Source organism: Ambystoma mexicanum, chromosome 14 (genome assembly GCF_040938575.1).
Source record: "Ambystoma mexicanum isolate Mex_15411 chromosome 14, UKY_AmexF1_1, whole genome shotgun sequence".
Classification (NCBI taxonomy): Eukaryota; Metazoa; Chordata; class Amphibia; order Caudata; family Ambystomatidae; genus Ambystoma; species Ambystoma mexicanum.
In genome coordinates, this window is record NC_090940.1 from 108,285,918 (window position 1) to 108,303,061 (window position 17,144).

At 50.5% G+C, this 17,144-nt stretch overlaps 1 protein-coding gene across 4 annotated transcripts in view; it reads left to right on the forward strand.

Moving 5' to 3' along the window:
* Nucleotides 1–17,144, forward strand: part of PAPLN (papilin, proteoglycan like sulfated glycoprotein) — a 1,044,076-nt gene that overhangs the window by 758,863 nt on the left and 268,069 nt on the right. For all 4 annotated transcript variants that reach the window (XM_069638639.1, XM_069638640.1, XM_069638642.1 and 1 more), the window contains one exon: nt 5,759–5,981. In XM_069638639.1, coding sequence (XP_069494740.1) covers nt 5,759–5,981 — 223 coding nt within the window. The remainder of the gene's footprint in view (nt 1–5,758; nt 5,982–17,144) is intronic.

The window sequence follows — 17,144 nt, forward strand, 5'->3', positions numbered from 1 at the left end:
CTCGGGCGTTCTGCCTTTGCTCCTTGCCCTCTAACGACTCAGGTTTATGGTTTACTCCGGGGGTCCTAAACCCTGCTTGTGTCATGTGGATTCCAAGGGTTTCCCTTGGCTCTGCCGCATCCTCGTGTACCCTCCTGCCCAATCAGGGATTTTCCTTTTTATGTAGCTTCACCCTCTGGCCTATCTTCACTTCTGTTCTTCCCTCACACACACCAGCTCGCATACGTCTGTTACGAAATGTGTCTGATACGAAATGTGCCTTGTAATGAAAACTGCTTTGTAACCATCTTCCTTCCACGGTAACCATATTATGTAAACCATATTATGTATGTCCTCATGTAACAGCGCCACGATGCCCCCGGGCTGATGTGCGCTTTAAATAAATCTGAATAAATAAATAAATAAAGTTCCCAGGGGTGGTATTAATTGAGCTGTGGTTTGCGGGATTGGAGTCTTGTCCTTCTTGTCTCTTGTCTGCCATCCCCTCGGCTCTCGCCTTCCTCTGTGGAGCTCCCTGACCCTTGGGGGTTCCGTCTCTTGTTCTTGCCTGCCCAGAATCTTGAGGCCTTCCTCGCATGATGTGATGCGGTGTTGTCGTTCCTCCCACGTGAAAAGGAGACCAAAAGGGAAGGTCCATTTGTAGCGTACCTGTTTCTCCGTTAGGTATTTTGTTATCTGGGACATCTCTCTTCTCTTCCTGAGTGTGAGGTCCTGGAATAACTGTATTTCTTTGCCGTTCATTCTTATTTGTTCTATTGTCCGGGCTTTTCTCAGGATTTGCTCTTTTTGCGTGTGCTGTGTTAATGCTATCAATATGTCTCTCCGGCGGGCCCCGGGTTCTCCCGTTCTTCCGGGGCCAACTCTATGTATTCTGTCTATTTGAATTTCTTCCCCTGAGCCGTCTGCAAGTATATCTAGAAACACCTGTTGTACTGCCGTGCAGAGGTCTTTACCCTCCACCGATTCCGGCATATTCTTTATTCTTATATTTGACCTCCGGAATCTGTTTTCCAAATCTTCACATTGTGTTTCTAATTCCAATGCTAGGCGTGCTAGTCGATCTTGTGCTTCTACTTGTTGGAGCGTTTCCTCATCTATGTTCTGGACCGTCCTTTACATTTTATCTGTTCTCTCCTCTAGATTTCCTATGTCTCTCTTCAGTTCCTGGACTGCTTGTTTCATTTCCCCCTTCATGTTTTCGAACTGCGCCTGTGTGGAGGACATGAATTGATCCTGGAATTCTTTAAACCATGTTTTCATATCGTCTTTCGAGGCCATTTCTGTGTCTTCTTTCTGCTCCAATGTAGTTTCCCCCTTGCCCTTCTGGTTGTTTGTTTGGTTGGGCGCACTTTTGTCTGCACTCCAAAGTTGGATCAGGTCCTGGTCTAGTTCTGCTGGTGTTAGCAGTTAATGCCTGTTTCCCCTGCATGATCCTGGCTTTTGACATGTGTGTGTCTCCTTTGGTGTTTGGGCTTCTTGTGACGTCTTGTGTCCGCATTGACCTTGGAATTCTGGGGGATCTGTGGTGTTCCGTGCACTCCAGGTGCCTGTCTTTGCTCTATCGGATTTCTTGTTATCTGTGGGGCAGAGGGTTTTCCCGCTTCTTGTGACCCGTGTGTGGGTATTCAAGAATCTGTGTTTGGGCTCGTGGGGAGTAGGCGAGTTATCGAGGGATCCTTCTCTGTTGGGTTGGTGGCGTGCAAGTTCTGGTTCCCTTATGCGTGTGGCTGTCCCCCCTGATCCCGCTATCTGTCTCTGGTCCTTGGCGTGTACAACGTTACGCTGTGGCCCCTCTGGGGGAGGGGGCGTTTCTTACTGTGTCCGTCCCAGGTAAGAGGGTGCAGTTTTTCCCTTCTGGTGGGCGTTGGGGGTCCGACCGCCTTTATGTGGATTGGAGGCTCTGGGGATGTGACCCCGGTACCTCTTGGTCTTCTTTTGTGCTTCCCTTCGGTTCTTCGGGCATGGCCCGCGTCTGGTGGTTGGGGGGGGCCTTCTCCCCTTTTTCTGTACCGGGACCCGCGGCGAGTGGGTATGGTGACGTGAGGTGTCTATGGGCCTCTCTTGACTTTTTTGGAAGATTTTATTGGCCTCCCCTCCCCTGGTGTCGTGGGTTGCTTCTCCCATGTTCGCTTTCCCGGGGTGGGTTGTAGCGATCTAAGGGGATGCGGCCTCCGCCTCACCGCTGCTGGGTCCCCTCCCCAATTTGTACCTGAAGCTCTCTGCCGGAGCTGTTCTGTGGGGCGCTTCTATCTCGTTCTTCACTGCCCGTGGTGGCCACCTTCGCTTCTCCTCTCTGGTCTGGACCGCTGGGCTACATTCCTTCGTCCGCTGGGCTGGCACCGACCCCCGTTGCTCTCCTCGTCCGGGTCCGCTCTGCTGGTCTGCCTGGGTCCCGTCGCCGGCCTCCGCCTCTCTTACCCCGGTCTTCTTTCTCGTCTATCTGATCTCCGCCGCGGACTGTCGCGGAGATCAGAGGCTCCTTCCCGCGTTTTGCTTCCCTTCTGGGGTTCCGCGCTGCTGAGCTGCTTGGGGGCAGATTCGCTGGGTTTGCTTCTCCTGCGGGCGGGTTCGTTCGGGCCGCTTTCCTCCGAGGTTGAATCGGCTCTCTTCCTGGGATTCGCCTTCCTCTGCGTGTTGGAGGGTGGCTACGCTTCGGCGGGCAGGATAAGTGCTGGTTTTGGTGTTTCTTTATTATTGCGGCCCGAGCTGGGGGACGGAGCTCCGCTCACACACGTCTACCCGGCTCGGCCGCCATCTTGGAATCCACATTGAACATTTAAGTGTGCAGAATACACTGTGAAGGAGACTTTCTAATGAAGAAGTGACATCTGATTTAAAAAAAAAAGCAAATAAAGATGTTATTCTAGTATAAGGTGATGCTTAAATGGAGCTGGTAATTAGCGTAGACCTTAACTGGACAATTGGAAAAAGGTATAAGTGTGTAATCCGAAGGGTAATATTCTGTTTTATAAGAAGAGTGGCATAGGCAAATCTCACTGTTCCATCAGTTGTTATGTGTCCATGCTTATATATATAGCAACTAGTGTACAGGCCAGTGTACATGGACCAAAGTGCAGGTTTTCATTGACACTGTAGAACCACTATATATCCTAAACCAGCAGCTCCCTCTAGCAGTGACAACAGGCAAAACTATGACTGCATCGGACAGACATACAGGGACAAACATACAACTGGCCCTTTATTATATTGTTAGGTTCCTCATCGGTTGACTAGCTGTTTCACTAGTACAAGGCCCCGTGTGCTGCTCTTCTCGTCGAGCCGAGGGAAGGCCATTTTTTATGTCTTGAAAAGCGTGGCCTAGTATTCGCACCAGTATTTGTATTTGTATTTATTGATTTATAAAGCGCTTTACACCAAAGCGCTGTACAAGTGAACAACTTAATACATAAAACATAAACGTAAACATTATAACAGTAGAAGCGAAGTTACAATATGAATCAGTCAATAAAACAGCAAGAAGAGCAATTAACTGAAGGGAGATAGGGAGAATAGTGAAGTAGGACTAGGTGGGGTGGGGACAGGTGAGGGGTAGGAGGAGGGAAGGGGAAGGGAGAGAGTGGAGAGGTGGGGCAGGGGAGGGAAATGGTAAAGGGGAAAGAGAGGGAGGGAGGGGAGGCAGGAAGGGGAAGGAGTTTCAAGGAGGGGAGTGGAGAAGGAGAGATTTAAGGGAGGTGCGGAATGAGGAGAAGGTGGGGGAAGAGCGGATTGCAAGAGGTAGGGAGTTCCAGTGCAGGGGGCTAGGAGTTGGAAGGAGCGGAAACGGGAGGGGGCACAAGGGGACGGAGGTACAGTGAGAAGGAAATGGTCAGCAGACTGAAGGGAACGGGAGGGGGAGTAGAGAGAGATGAGGGAGTAGAGGTAAGGGTATTTATGCCCAGTGCTCACTGAGAGGCGGCGGCGTGTCCCAGTGGAACGCAGCACTAGTCGTGAAGGTGAGTTCTGAGCACTCTGGCTGGGTGCGCTGCGATGGGCGAAGGGCGCGAGCCATTCTCTGACTCAATGGACGCCGTTCATGTTTGTTGTGACAGGAAGGTTCTGTCTGATTTAGGGATGCAGGTTTGACGAGCCTAAGGTTACTTTGAATGAGTCTAGCGGGCTGGAAGCGGTGATTTATTGTTCAAGGGCTGGGAGGGACAGTGGACCCGGACCAGACCTTCTCACGTTGGGTATATACTTTAAAACTGCCAGGCCCAGGCTGCACCAGAACTTCTCAGCAGCAGGGCTCTCATACTGTCTGTCATGGGAGGGGACCGCACTTCTTAGTAGGCACGCCTTGTGTTGAATTGAACAGTCCTGCACTGATCTGCAGGTTTACAACTACACGTTAAAGGAGACCGCATCAGCAGTTATTAGCACTCTGGTGATTTATATGTTTAATCAGACAGAACTGCACTTTTCAGCAGGGCTGTGGTACTTTTGAATGGTCCTGTCACACGTCTGTTTGCATCTGGCGCACTATTTACTGGGACAAGACTGCAAAAGCCCTTATCAAGAGGGGTGTAAACCCCGTTCTAGCAGCATTTTGGTTTTCCTAGAAGGGAGTGTGAGGGTGGGTGGGGTGAGGAGATGGCGCACCTGCAGCAAGTCAGACGGAACCCTTCTTCTGCTTCAGCCACCCCCGACCCCACGGGAACCTTGCAAGAAGGGCTGAGTGTTCCCAGAACAAAAGTAAATGCAGTAGGTGAGTGAGATAAAGTCTCAGTTACCTTCAAAGTCAATGGGCCTCATTATGACCCTTCCGGTCCGGAAACAATGGTGGCGGTAAATCCACTGCCACCATTGTTTCCGGACCGGCTGATTCAGAGTCCTGCAGGCGGGAGGTGTCACTCCTGCCAGGTCTGACCTGGCGGGAGTAACGCCACCCCCCTGCAGGTGGAAATGGAAACACTGGCTCCGTCATAGACGGAATCATTGTTTCCATTGTCCCCATCCCCATGGAGTCCTATTGGACTCCATAGTAATGGGGATTTACAGAATTCCGCCTCCGGAATCACTGGGTCACCGGGGTTGTAATGTCCCAGTGATTGCAGCAATCACGGAGGCGGAATGGTATTTCGGGTCCGGGAGCAGCCTGCCAGTTTTTCCGGCACGCCTGCCGCCAGACTCATAATGATGGCCGAATTAAATAAATCCCAGAGAGTCGAGCAGCGGTGATGGGAGGCTGAGGACAGAGGGTAAGAGTTGCAAAAAGAAAATCTCCCTAACAAACATGGTCAGTGAAGAGGATAGTTGGGAGGTCAGGGAGAAAAGGTGAAGGGTTGGAAGAGAAGAAAGTGGAGGTATTGAGGGAAAGGGTTGGGGGAGAGGACCACACAACCTGTGGCTCTCCACATGTTTTGTGCGATGACTCGCATGTTCCCTGACTGTTGACTACAATGGATGGGCCTGATAGGAGTCGTAGTCTAGAACATCTAGATTGCCAAACGTTGCAGACCCCGCTATAGTCTGTTAAGAGCATCTTGCACTCTCACCTTAGGCCTATAGGCTGAGTTTCAGCAAGCACATAGTGTCTTTATGGAATCTGCAACCAACAATGTGCCACTAACCCTTAGAGGATGTGAAGAATTGAAACAAATGTCATTCTTGAAAGTAAACTGATATTTCTAACATTAAGCCTGACTTTAGGGTTCCTCTCCGAGCCCTAACTACCCAGTAGGCGAGTATAAATAATGAAGTACCACTTATGATGCCCCTCCTTTCTCCACCCATTCCCCTCAACCACCCAACGAAAGAACAGATCCAAGACGACCTTCCAATCAGGACAGGCGAGACGACGAGGCCACCAACTTCCTACCTAACCGTCGTGATGCACATTCATCAAGGCACCATCACCAGTATGACCACCGCCAGGAGAAATTTGGCTGCAGCCTTGGCCCATATGGCTGCTGTCCAGATGGGCAAACTCCAGCGTTGGGACATGGAGGACAAGGATGCCCGTCCAGCACGTGCATGGGCAGCAGGTAAGTTTGACAGGTTTGTCATTGATCAGAGTAATGTAAATTGGGAAAAATAACATGTACTGTATCTCTCCCATGCTAATCTGGTGATGTAAATGTAAAGATGGTGGCCCCAGGAAGACACTGATTGGTCAAGGCTGCAGTTCCTTCCCTAGACCTTCACCTACTTATTAGCACCCATAATAAATATCTTTCACATCAGTACTCTGCTAGGAGATATCATTTATATAGGATTAAAACGTTTATTTCCCACTAGACATTATTATGCTGCAGTGGAATAAGATAAGCCGTTCAAGTCACTAAGACTTTCTGCATCAGATGGTAATAAGGTTTTGCTTTTTACCATCTGATGAAGAAGTCGTTTGTGACTTTGAAAGCATGGCCTTACTTATTCAACCCCAGCATAATATTTTAATATTTTGAGTTAATCAACAAAGTAATCCACACTTTTTCAAAATGTAACTTTGCTGAATCTTGTTTTGATGATATCTTTGTTTATTTTGTATCCCTTTTTTTAACCTAAAAACTATGGATGATAAATATGTGTATGGTATATAGAGGGGTGGGGTTGAGAGTTTAAGGAGTGGGTGCGGGATGCCCCCCACCCCTGACTTTTTGAGGCACGCAAAAAGTGGTAACATTGGGAGGAAAAAAGCTGTAAAGTTGCATTCGGCGAAGAAATTATCTGGAACCACTCATAGATCCGCCAATAATAGGCATCAAAACTCAAACCTTTGTGATTTTTCTAAAACGACCAACACAGTGAAAACGCTTTTCTGCATTTTCCACTAACAACAATAATATTAGGTTTTGAAATAGAGCTGGGGTATTTTAGGAGTTAAGATGATATAAAAGCACAAAGCAACACAAAAAGCGTTTCTTGCAGAACAACCCATTTGAAATAGTTACTGGTCTATAAGTTGCAATTTGCATACCGTCTCGAGAGGTTAAAACCATTGCAAACATTTAGTTTGTAATAGATTATGGGGAATCCAGGGTAGGCAATTATTTGCGTTCCTTGCTGCTGATTTGTCCTCTAGACCTGGGTAGTGTGAGAAACCTGAAGGTGTCTCACTTACTAGTCCCCGGTGAATCTGTCATCCAGGTGGCCAGGACACGGCCATAGCTATTGGATCCAGTTCCTGGGGGTGGACCAGTGCGGGAGGATCACCTGTATGGGGGGTCCTCGGGGAGTGGAAGTGGGGCACCGACGGGTGAGATGCATCATCTGTCATTATTCGCCGTTTACACCCCTTCTGGACTTCCTTAGTCACGCTGCGGTCTAGTGTTTACGCATTTCTAGAAAACGGGCACGCCCTTGTGGCGCTGCACGTCTCAACGCTCCTTTTCGAGTTCGCAGCTAATGTGTTCATTGTTACCTTCCTTTCCCGTGTGCTATTATCCAATACTTTTCCATATTCCTTTTCCTTCCTGGAGTATTAGAAAAAGCATGTTTCCTTCACCTGAGGCCATCCAATTCATTCCTTCCTAAACCCACTTCCATGTTTCCGCGCTCGCAGCCTCATCCCAGTACTCTGCGAGTAGTGTTTCTCTTCCCTAGTTCCGCGCTTAATCCCGGACATTGACTGCTCATTCTTTACCTTCCTGGAATCCTGAACTCTTGTCTTCCTCCGAGTCTGCTCTCGCTCCACACTGGATATGGAGGACCACCGGCCTTACCTGTATAAGTCCCGGACATCCCAGAGGACAGAGAAACCTTCAAAGAAGAAGACGACAAAGGACAAACAGGTAAGACCGGGGGCAGAGTGTGACAACATCCCCCTTCTTATAACACCTTTTCCCTATCCTACCCCATAGGATACTTAGACTCTCTACCTCCCCCCGAAACCCACTTTTCTGGCAGGAACACTTTCGCAGAGCACAAAAGACGACGGACAAACACCAGAGCCGTTTACCTGACATGTCCCACTACAAGGGTCAGGGAAAGTCAGGCAGCTGACCTGAATCACACACACCTGACGGCCCTTTACCTTCCCTGCAGGGATAAAAGGTGGAGCACGAGAGCACAATATGAGCAAGGCAGACCTCATGATGAGCGAGCTAACCCAGCACGGCAATTCAAGAGGAGGAGAAAGACGCGCAAATCAAGAGGGTGGCAAGGAGAGAAGCTACCTTGCCCCTTTCCAAGCGAGGCCCGTGAAACCTCCACGGAAGGGATCGTAAGTCTGCAAACAATAGACAGTGTGTGTTGCAGCAGATGTCAACGGTCCACAGGGCCCTCCTCCGCCGATAACCAAGCCGGGGAGAGAGGCTTGCCACTGTTCCTGGCCTTGACTCTTGAGACAAGAAAGGCTAAGTCGTTCATCACAGCCGCAAGTCGAGGGGAGAGCCGATAAGAAAACAAACTGTTGAACAAAAGTAGCAAGCGGCTAATTGAAGAAAGTACAAAGAACTGTTGATACGAAAGGGGAAAATAGGTACAGCGGAGTCAGGCAACAAGTGGGTGCTCATTTGGGAAACTCTGTGCGACTACCCTGTTGTTGAAACAACCGTTACCAGTAGGCCTTGGGAAAGGCACGAAAGGGGTCAAAGTGGTCAAACAGGTGTCTAGTAAAATCCTCTGTACAGTCGAAAGTCTTTGACCGACAGATGATTGTGAAGCTAGGAGAAGTGAATCCTGCATCATAAGAACTGTTCAAGAAACTGTATAATTGGCAATGTTGGTGGGTGTGAACCCGGGGCAGGGATGCCGATAAAGAGGGGGTGAAGCCAAAAGTCCCAATGAGTAGTGTGTTGACCAGAGTGAACCCGGCAGAGGGATGTCCACATTGAACTGTTTAAAAAGACATTAAGACTTGTGAATCTCACAGATGAGATTGTGTTGAAAGCTGTAGTGAACCTGACTGTGGGAAGGCAAACAGTCAAGAGGGGTCTGAGCCCGGAAGAGAGGATTCAGAGGTGAAAAACCATCACCCATTGAAAAAAGGCTGTAGTGAATCCGACGGAAGGAAGGCAAGCATTCGAGAAGGGTCTGAGCCTGGAAGAGGGGGATGCAGAGGTGAGAAGCTATCACCCCACCAGCACGTGAATGTAACAGAGAAATCTTGTGAATACAAGCCAGGATGAACCCGACGGAGGGAGGTTGATATTTGAGAGCGTTCTGAGCCTAAAGTGGGGGACCCAGGGGTGAAGAGATATCACCTCAAGTACAATCAGGAAGGACATTTTTTTGGTTATTATTTTTAACCCATCAGACCCTCAGAATCAAGAAACTTAACTACCGAAGGTCCTGGTATTGCAAAGAACATTTGGTGGATCTGAGCCTGGAAGAGGGGGATCCAGGGGTGAAACGGCATCACCCAAAATACAAGCAGAAACAAACCTTTGTTTATGATTTTGGAATACATCGGGTCCTCAGAGGCAGGAGACTTTTTGTAGAAAAGAGATGTAACCACCAAAGGCTCTGATAGCTGAGAGCGGAACTGTTGGCTCGTACTGGGAAAGCTCAAGCGTGTGCTGTGCTCCGGAATCCCACCTTGTCCTGTACTCAAAACATGGGGAAGGGGGACCCCCGGCTAACACATACTGACATCATTTGTGAACACTTCTTTCTTTCTTAAGAACCTCATCCCGCACTCTTTGTTTGTATTTAGTATAAGGATTGGCAATAGTTTTTTTTTAGTATAGGCTCTTTTATTTTGACATGACGCCACTAGGACTGCCTTATTATTTGGTGGTTGTAGCTTGCTCCCATCTTAGATTTAGGTTTAGATTAAACGTTTTTCCAACCCGCATATGCAGTTTAATAAACACCCTTGAACTATAATCACTTGTGTCTGTCTTTACTGTTGCCATCATGAGTGCCTTACAGTAGCCTAGCTCGTGGCAATGCTGCTGAGATAACTTTGGGCAGCATCTTAAAAGGGGGTACTTTGCACAGGGACTGATGTTGGGCATCTGGCAGTGCTCTCGTGCTATGTCTGTTCCTTCATTTGAATGCTAATCTTTAAGGGAGTGTTATAAAGGCCCATCCCCATGAAGGGTAACGCATGGGACTCTCCATCTGAGGCTATTGTATTACTGGAAGGGGAACTATTATCAGTCTCCTGATTACATGCTAAAGGAACTGAGCCCAGAAAATCCCCTGCACCAAAAAGCAGAAGTTCCAGCCATAGGACAAAGTTTCACTGGCCCTCATTACGACCCTGGCGGAAATCGAAAAACGATGGCGGAAATGCAATACCGCCATCGAATAGCGCTCGGTGCGACTATGACCCGTCACCGCAAAGTACGAAGCCATTAGCGACACCGTAGTGAACGCCAACGCTAACTGCACCAAGCACGCGCGCGCGCGCCATGCCAAACCGCAAACACCACCATGGTGCAACGGTACGCCAATTCCGACCCTAGCGGACATGTACCTAACGCCATCAGGCATGGCGGAATGTACCATTCCGCCATGGCGAGAAGTACGGCATCGCGAATCAACCGTAAACGGCCCCACTGAGTGCCTGTACACCGCTCCCTGCCCACAAAGTACAACTCCCCGTAGGTGCAATGAAGCCACAATGCAACCATTGAAATGTACAAGTCACCCATGCATGCCAACGAACAAAAGAAACACAACAGGGGCCAATGGGAGCTGCAGGGCACAGATGGCACGAATACAGAAGCCATCCCAATGGACATGACCACAGTCCCCCACCAAGAAACGCACGCAAACACAGGCACCTGTGACCAGCAATATACCGAAAACCACATCATTCAACCAGTCCACCTGGCTGACCGGCATCTGTTACACAAAACCCAATCCCCCGCCCCTGAGCATGACAACATTCAAACTGGCATATTGGCAGCCCCCATCCCTGACCTCACTGGGCTTCGTAGGCAAACGCGCACAGCACAGTACCACGCAACTAAACCCCGAAGCTGGAACCCAATGCAGATCTCCTCACAATACATCGGCCCCCAAATAGGCATATGCCACATCACTTGCAAAGAAAAACGCTACACGGGCCAAATCAGAATAGATATTTATGCACATCAAAATCACCAAGCACATACAGCCATCAGGCCATGAAATCCAAAACACCAATCACCATTGTGGGCTGCTTCCGCAAGAAATGACCAGCCACTACCTGTGTGTCGCCCTGTTCCCCCATGGTACACAGAGCCACATTCACGTCCGAAAAGGCAACATGGAAGCGCACAGAACCGCAGGGCCGTCCCAATGGGGAGGCACTAGTCCAGCTGAAAGGCCGAAATGTTGCTCCGAGCCACCAGTACTGCGTAAGGGCATGTGGCCCATTGGCGATCGTCCCATAAGATCGTAATGCTGCTCCACTGATTAACACGAAGCAGCAGGTGTCGGGAGTAAAATCCATCTGCAGGAGTGGCATACAGATGGCAGTGGCAAAAGGGGAGGAGATACCTGTCAACCAAAAGAAAAGAAAAAGAACAGAATGGCCATCAGAACTACATACCAACAACTCACTTCAATGATCACACGAAATCCACAGCCATATGCATGCTAGCCCACTCCAAAGGAACATCACCACCCCAAAACCACTTGCGACTCATAACCATCTATATCGAGGTGCAAACACCATCGCAAACGAGTGTCTGAGGGCGCCTCGAGACAGGGAGGGCTCAACAAGGCCAGATGGACGATGGTCCCACTATGGCAGCCCTGCATCACATAGCGTAGGGGAGGCGGATAGATCCCAAGAAGCCCTGAACATGGCAAACTCTGTATCAAATCACCTGCCCATGCATCCATCCATCATTCCCTCATCCCGGGATCAAAATGCCTGAATAATTACTCACATGACATTAGAAACATCCATTGAGTCTGTGCGTTATGCAGCCTGCTAAATCCACAGTGCCCCAGCCCGTAATTCCAGTGTTGTGAAGTAACATGTATTTGGGAACGGACGGCCTCATCGCCCACGTAGCTATTGCGCATCCCAAACTATTCATATCAATCATTGCTCCCTCGCCATGGGCCCTGTCTCAAGGACATAGAACAATAGAACGTTACATTTGCAGTCAGACCTGTGGGCATCTCCTCGCCGCTAGCTGGAAACCGAAAGCGCCGCCCTTCGAATTCCTCATTTGCAACATCACGTCGAAAAGGCATCTGTGGCCGTTTGAAATCACTAATTATCCCATCGAGTGCGGCTGTGTGTGAAAATGGCAACTGCCTTCACCCACGAATGGGACGCCCCGCCCGTCGTTGCAACTCGGTACAGTGATGCATGAGGGCCCACCGTTACTCGAGTACTACGTCCCACTGACCCCTCACAAGTCTGTTCGCGACTGCACAGATAGTATGTGAAACAATGGGACCACAGCAGAATGAACATATCAACCAATCTTACACGGCCATCGGGTACTAATACATGATTGCAATAGCAAGATACAATTCCCCGAATTGCAGCGTTGTGCGCGGGACGTGCTCGGCCAAAGGGGAGAGCAGTTTGCACAGGTGGAATCAATCACCACAGGTGGAGGCCATACAGCCTGAAAACACATAAATTGCACAGCCAGTCTCCTCCCACAACCACACCGAAATGCTACCGGCAGGACTCGCGATGTTGGCCCTGGGGGACCTGATAGCACTGCAAGTGCTCCGACTCCAAGAAGTAGACGAACACCAACTACAACCAGCCGCACGGAGGAGACGCAGGAGGAGGAGGAGGCCAAGGCAGGGCCAGCAAGGCCCACCAGCACAGCCACTACCACCACGCAGGCAGCCCGCAATTCAACGCCTCCGAGCACATCCGTTCAACCTCACTGATGAGCAGATCCACACCCTCTACCGTCTGGACCGGGACACCATAGCCGCCATTGTGGACATGACACAGGCTGACCTTGTCAGCATGATAGATAGCCCAACCGCCATCCCACCCCTACTGAAGGTGGTGTCTGTACTCCACTTCCTGGCCACAGGCACCTACCAGCACACAGTCGGACAGTTGCATGGCATTTCTCAGCCACTGTTCTCACGGACACTATTGCAAGTGCTCGATGCCCTCCTGAAGCACGCAGACGACTACATCTCTCTACCACGCTCGGAGCAGGAAATTACCAACACAAAAGTGGGATTCCATGCACTTGCCGGCATACCGGGTTGCATTGGTGCCATCGACTGCACCCATGTTGAATTGGTCGTCCCACATGCCATGGAGGCCCAGTACCGCAACCGAAAACAATTTCATTCTCTGAATGTACAGATGGTGTGTGACTCCAACAGGATCATTACACATTGTTGTGCCCGATTCCCTGGATCAACCCATGATTCTATGGTCTTGAGGAACTCTACAATACCACGCTACATGGAACGACACGCAGGGAACAGATCCTGGCTACTCGGTGAGTCTCATTACATGCATGATGATGTGGGGTATGTGAATTGTCAATGACCTGCCAGGAAGGGGGGGGGGGTGTGCGTACGTATCAATGGCATTCCACATCATACGTTTCTCGTCCACATACAGGTGATGCTGGATATCCACTGAAGAGATGGCTCCTCACACCAGTCCGGAACCCACGGGACCAGCATGAGGAGGACTACAACCATGCCCACTCACGTACCCGTGTAGTCATAGAACAGGCATTCGGCCTACTGAAGACCCGTTTCCGCTGCCTCAGCAGGTCTGGCGGGGCACTCCTGTACCGCCATGAGAAGGTTGCAAAGATGGTCATGGCATGTTTCATGCTCCACAACATGTGCGTACGTAGAAATGTGCCCATGCCCCCTGACGCAGAACTGCAAGCAACTGATGATGGTCATGATGAGGGTGGGGATGTGGCAGCACCTCATGGAGTCTGCGAGGCACCGGAGGGCCGTGACATTCGTCAGCATCTCATTGATGTATGCTTCTAGCACTCACGCCTGGTGGCTGATGCATGGACACGGGACTCGTGGCACTGCGTGTGTCTGGGACATGCACAATATGGACTGTACGCCTATGATGGCCTAGTACACAAAGATCAATGTCCACACTTCTCATTGGTTGATCGTGCACTTTTTATGGCATATGTGATATCATGTTGAACACCCTATCGACCCGCCACCCAAGTGAGCCCAACACACCCCCTCCACCCTCCTACCTCCCACCCGAACACCAGTGTCCAAAGATGCTCATTGTCAGTGGGCTGTCGCTATTGCATGCCCCCTCTGCGGGTATCAGGGGCACCCCTGCCTGTGGAGCGCAGGTTCCTTCCAGATCTACGTTGGGGGCTGCCCTGGACGGAACTTGCAACGGATGATGTGTCTGCCTGCTCACGTCCATGCATGTCCCTAAGGGTTTGCGAGAGCTCAGTGAGCACACGGCGCACTGCGGCAAGTTCGGCACATACGTCTTTGGACGTCGCATGCAGTTCCCCCCTCAGGCTATCGGTGCTACTCTCCATTTGGACTCTCAGGCTCTCGGTGCTACTCTCAATTTGTGCCCTTAGCGTCTCTGTACCTCTCTCCATTTCTGCCCTAAGTGTCTCTGTTGATGTTTCTATGTCTGCCTTGGTGCCCCCACATTCATCGGCATGGCCCTTGAGGAGTGTGGCCATTTGCTGCTGTTGGACGATTAACTTGTCGAGGGACTGTTGCCTCTGCTGGGCCATGGCCATTTGCGGTGGTGTCACAGAGGGGCTGTTGTCCTCATGTTGCCTTGCCACAGGGCTTGTGGGGGATGGCCAGTCGTCGTCTTGTGGCTGCACCTGCGTGGTATCCTCATGTTGTACGGGAGGGGACAGACAGGGGGATTGGGACAGGTCATGGATGGATCTGACCTCGACATCCCCGTCTTCTGTGTCCGAGCATGCTGCCATCAATGGGGTGTCACCTATGGTGCTGCTGCCACCAGAGGCAGTGCCTTCTGTGGCATCCATTGGGGGGACCTGTGGTGGTGGTGTTGTGGCCATGCTGGCTGCTGGGGTGCCTGTTGATGTTCCCTCCTCTGTGCTGCCACCTGATTTGTGCTGCTGCCGTGTCTTGATGCGTGCAGCTGAGGTGGAGGGTCTCTGGCCGTTGGTCTTGGCCCTCTTTGCAGGTGTGCTGGTAGGGGTGTCCTGTAGCTCGTCGTTTGGATCGGACCCTGTGGTGGAGTAAAGGAGGGCGAGGGTTATTGATGGGTCAGTGGGAATTGGAATGGCATTGTATCACATGCATTGGGGTGGTACCTGAGGGTGATTTGGGTCGGGGTCTTGGAGGTGCTTTGATTTGTGTGTGGAGTGAGGGTGCAGTTGTTTGGCAGCCTGCAGTTAGGGTGTGCCTGCTGCACGTGTAGTGCGTGTATTAGGGATTTTTAATTATTTATGTATTTATTGTGGGTTTTGACGTGCGCTTTCAGGCCGATGTGTGTGGACGTTCTCCTGGACATGTGTTTCTGTTGCACTATGTGGACGCATGGTACTTCACATGGTTGGACTTTGTGGATTTGGCATTGTTTTATCTGGCCCACCTACCTGAATCTTCGGATGTCTGCACTCCTTTCTCCATCCCTCCGACTCCCTCTATGCTCTCCATTCCGATGGTGGAGGCACAGATTTCTTCCCAGGGGGTCAACTTGATGGGTGATTCAGGACCTCCCCCGGTGGCTGTGGCAATGTTGCGGTTGGCAGAGAGTATGCTGCGGACGCGTATCCGCAGGTCGTCCCATCGCTTGCGGCATTGCTGTGGGGTGCGGGGTGCGGTCCCCACCGCACTTACCCGCTGTGCCACCAGAGCCCATATGGCCTTCTTGTTTGCAAGTGCCGTCCTGGTCATTTGCGTGGAGAAGACGACGGCTGCATTCTCCTGGAGGGTCTCTGTTAGCACGGTGAGTTCCTCACGGGAGAAGTGGACCTGCCGCTTGCGGTCGCACGCTTTCTTCGCTACTTTTCCCATTTTTCGTGGTTTCGCTAGGGTGGTTGACGGGTTGGGGTGTGTTTCAGGGTAGTGATTTTAGTGGTTGTGTGGTTTTGGTGTTTTTATAGGTGTACGCCGGGATGTTTCCCGTTCCGGGCCCATGTTTTAACTTCCGTTTCCGTATATTTCCGGGCACCGTACTTTCCGGTAGGCGCACACTGCGGTGACCGCTAAGTGGGGTGGCGGTATTGCACCTAGGGCGCCGTACGGCGGCGGTGTGGGCCGTTTTGGGGTCATTTCCGCCATCGCGGACTTTGCACTTCCGCCGTGGCGTGGTGCTCGTGCCCGATGGGTCGGAATGGGCCGCACTTTGCTCCTTCGTACAATGGCGGAAACGCTATTTACGCTGTGGCGCTCCGGTCAGTCGCTTTCCGCAAGGGTCGTAATGAGGGCCACTGTCTTTATTTGAATTCAATGACAGAGATTGCAGAATGAACAATTCAACATTCTCCACACTGACTCGCTCTTTTGCAGCCTGTCGTCCAGTTGTGTTAATACATGACATCACAAAATGAGGTTACATCCCAGAAAACCTAACAGGGGTTGGGACTGGTAAGTGAGGTGAACTATATACACATTCAATAAGGGGTTAGTGTGATTATTGGGTAAGCAGTATCTGGTGGCTCCTCCTGAGACTACCTCTGAATGTTGCAAATACAAATGTTACAGGTTAGTGTGAGGTGATTGGCTGTTCAACAAAGTGCAAGTTTAACGTGGAAGGTGGTTAGTGATTGGACAGACAGGGTTTTCTCAGCCCGAAGGGGTTGCATGTTCCCAACAAGTTACCATCTCCGATCTCCTAGGCCTTGAGACAGAACATTCGGCTTTGAATCTGTATTAATTTTGTATCCTCCTGCCTTCAGTTCGATGAGAAGAGCCACCTCAGTCTGGCTCAAATGAATAGGCTCTGTCTTGTAGGTTCAGGTCACATGTGTAGGGACCACAAAATGGATTTCTCCTGCTTGCAATTGCAAGGATTTTCAGCTTGTATTCTCGGCAGGTGTCCTATGTCTTCTGCTAACTTGAAACTTCCCTTTCCTCTGTGTCCTTGGCAAGGCTGTGCATGATGGCTGTGCTGAAAGCCTGGTCTGCATGCTTCAGCGGGATCAACCTGTCAGCTTTCTCTGTGTACTCGAATCCTTTCTTCTTCTCCCATTCGTCCAATGTACCTGTGGATTCCATCTTTATTTGCATGGGCACCCATATTAGTTGCCTTTAAGCGTCAGAAAGCACTTTATATGTATTCTTGTACATCTTGCTTTTTCTGTGTAGCAAAAGGTGTACATCTTTGTGTC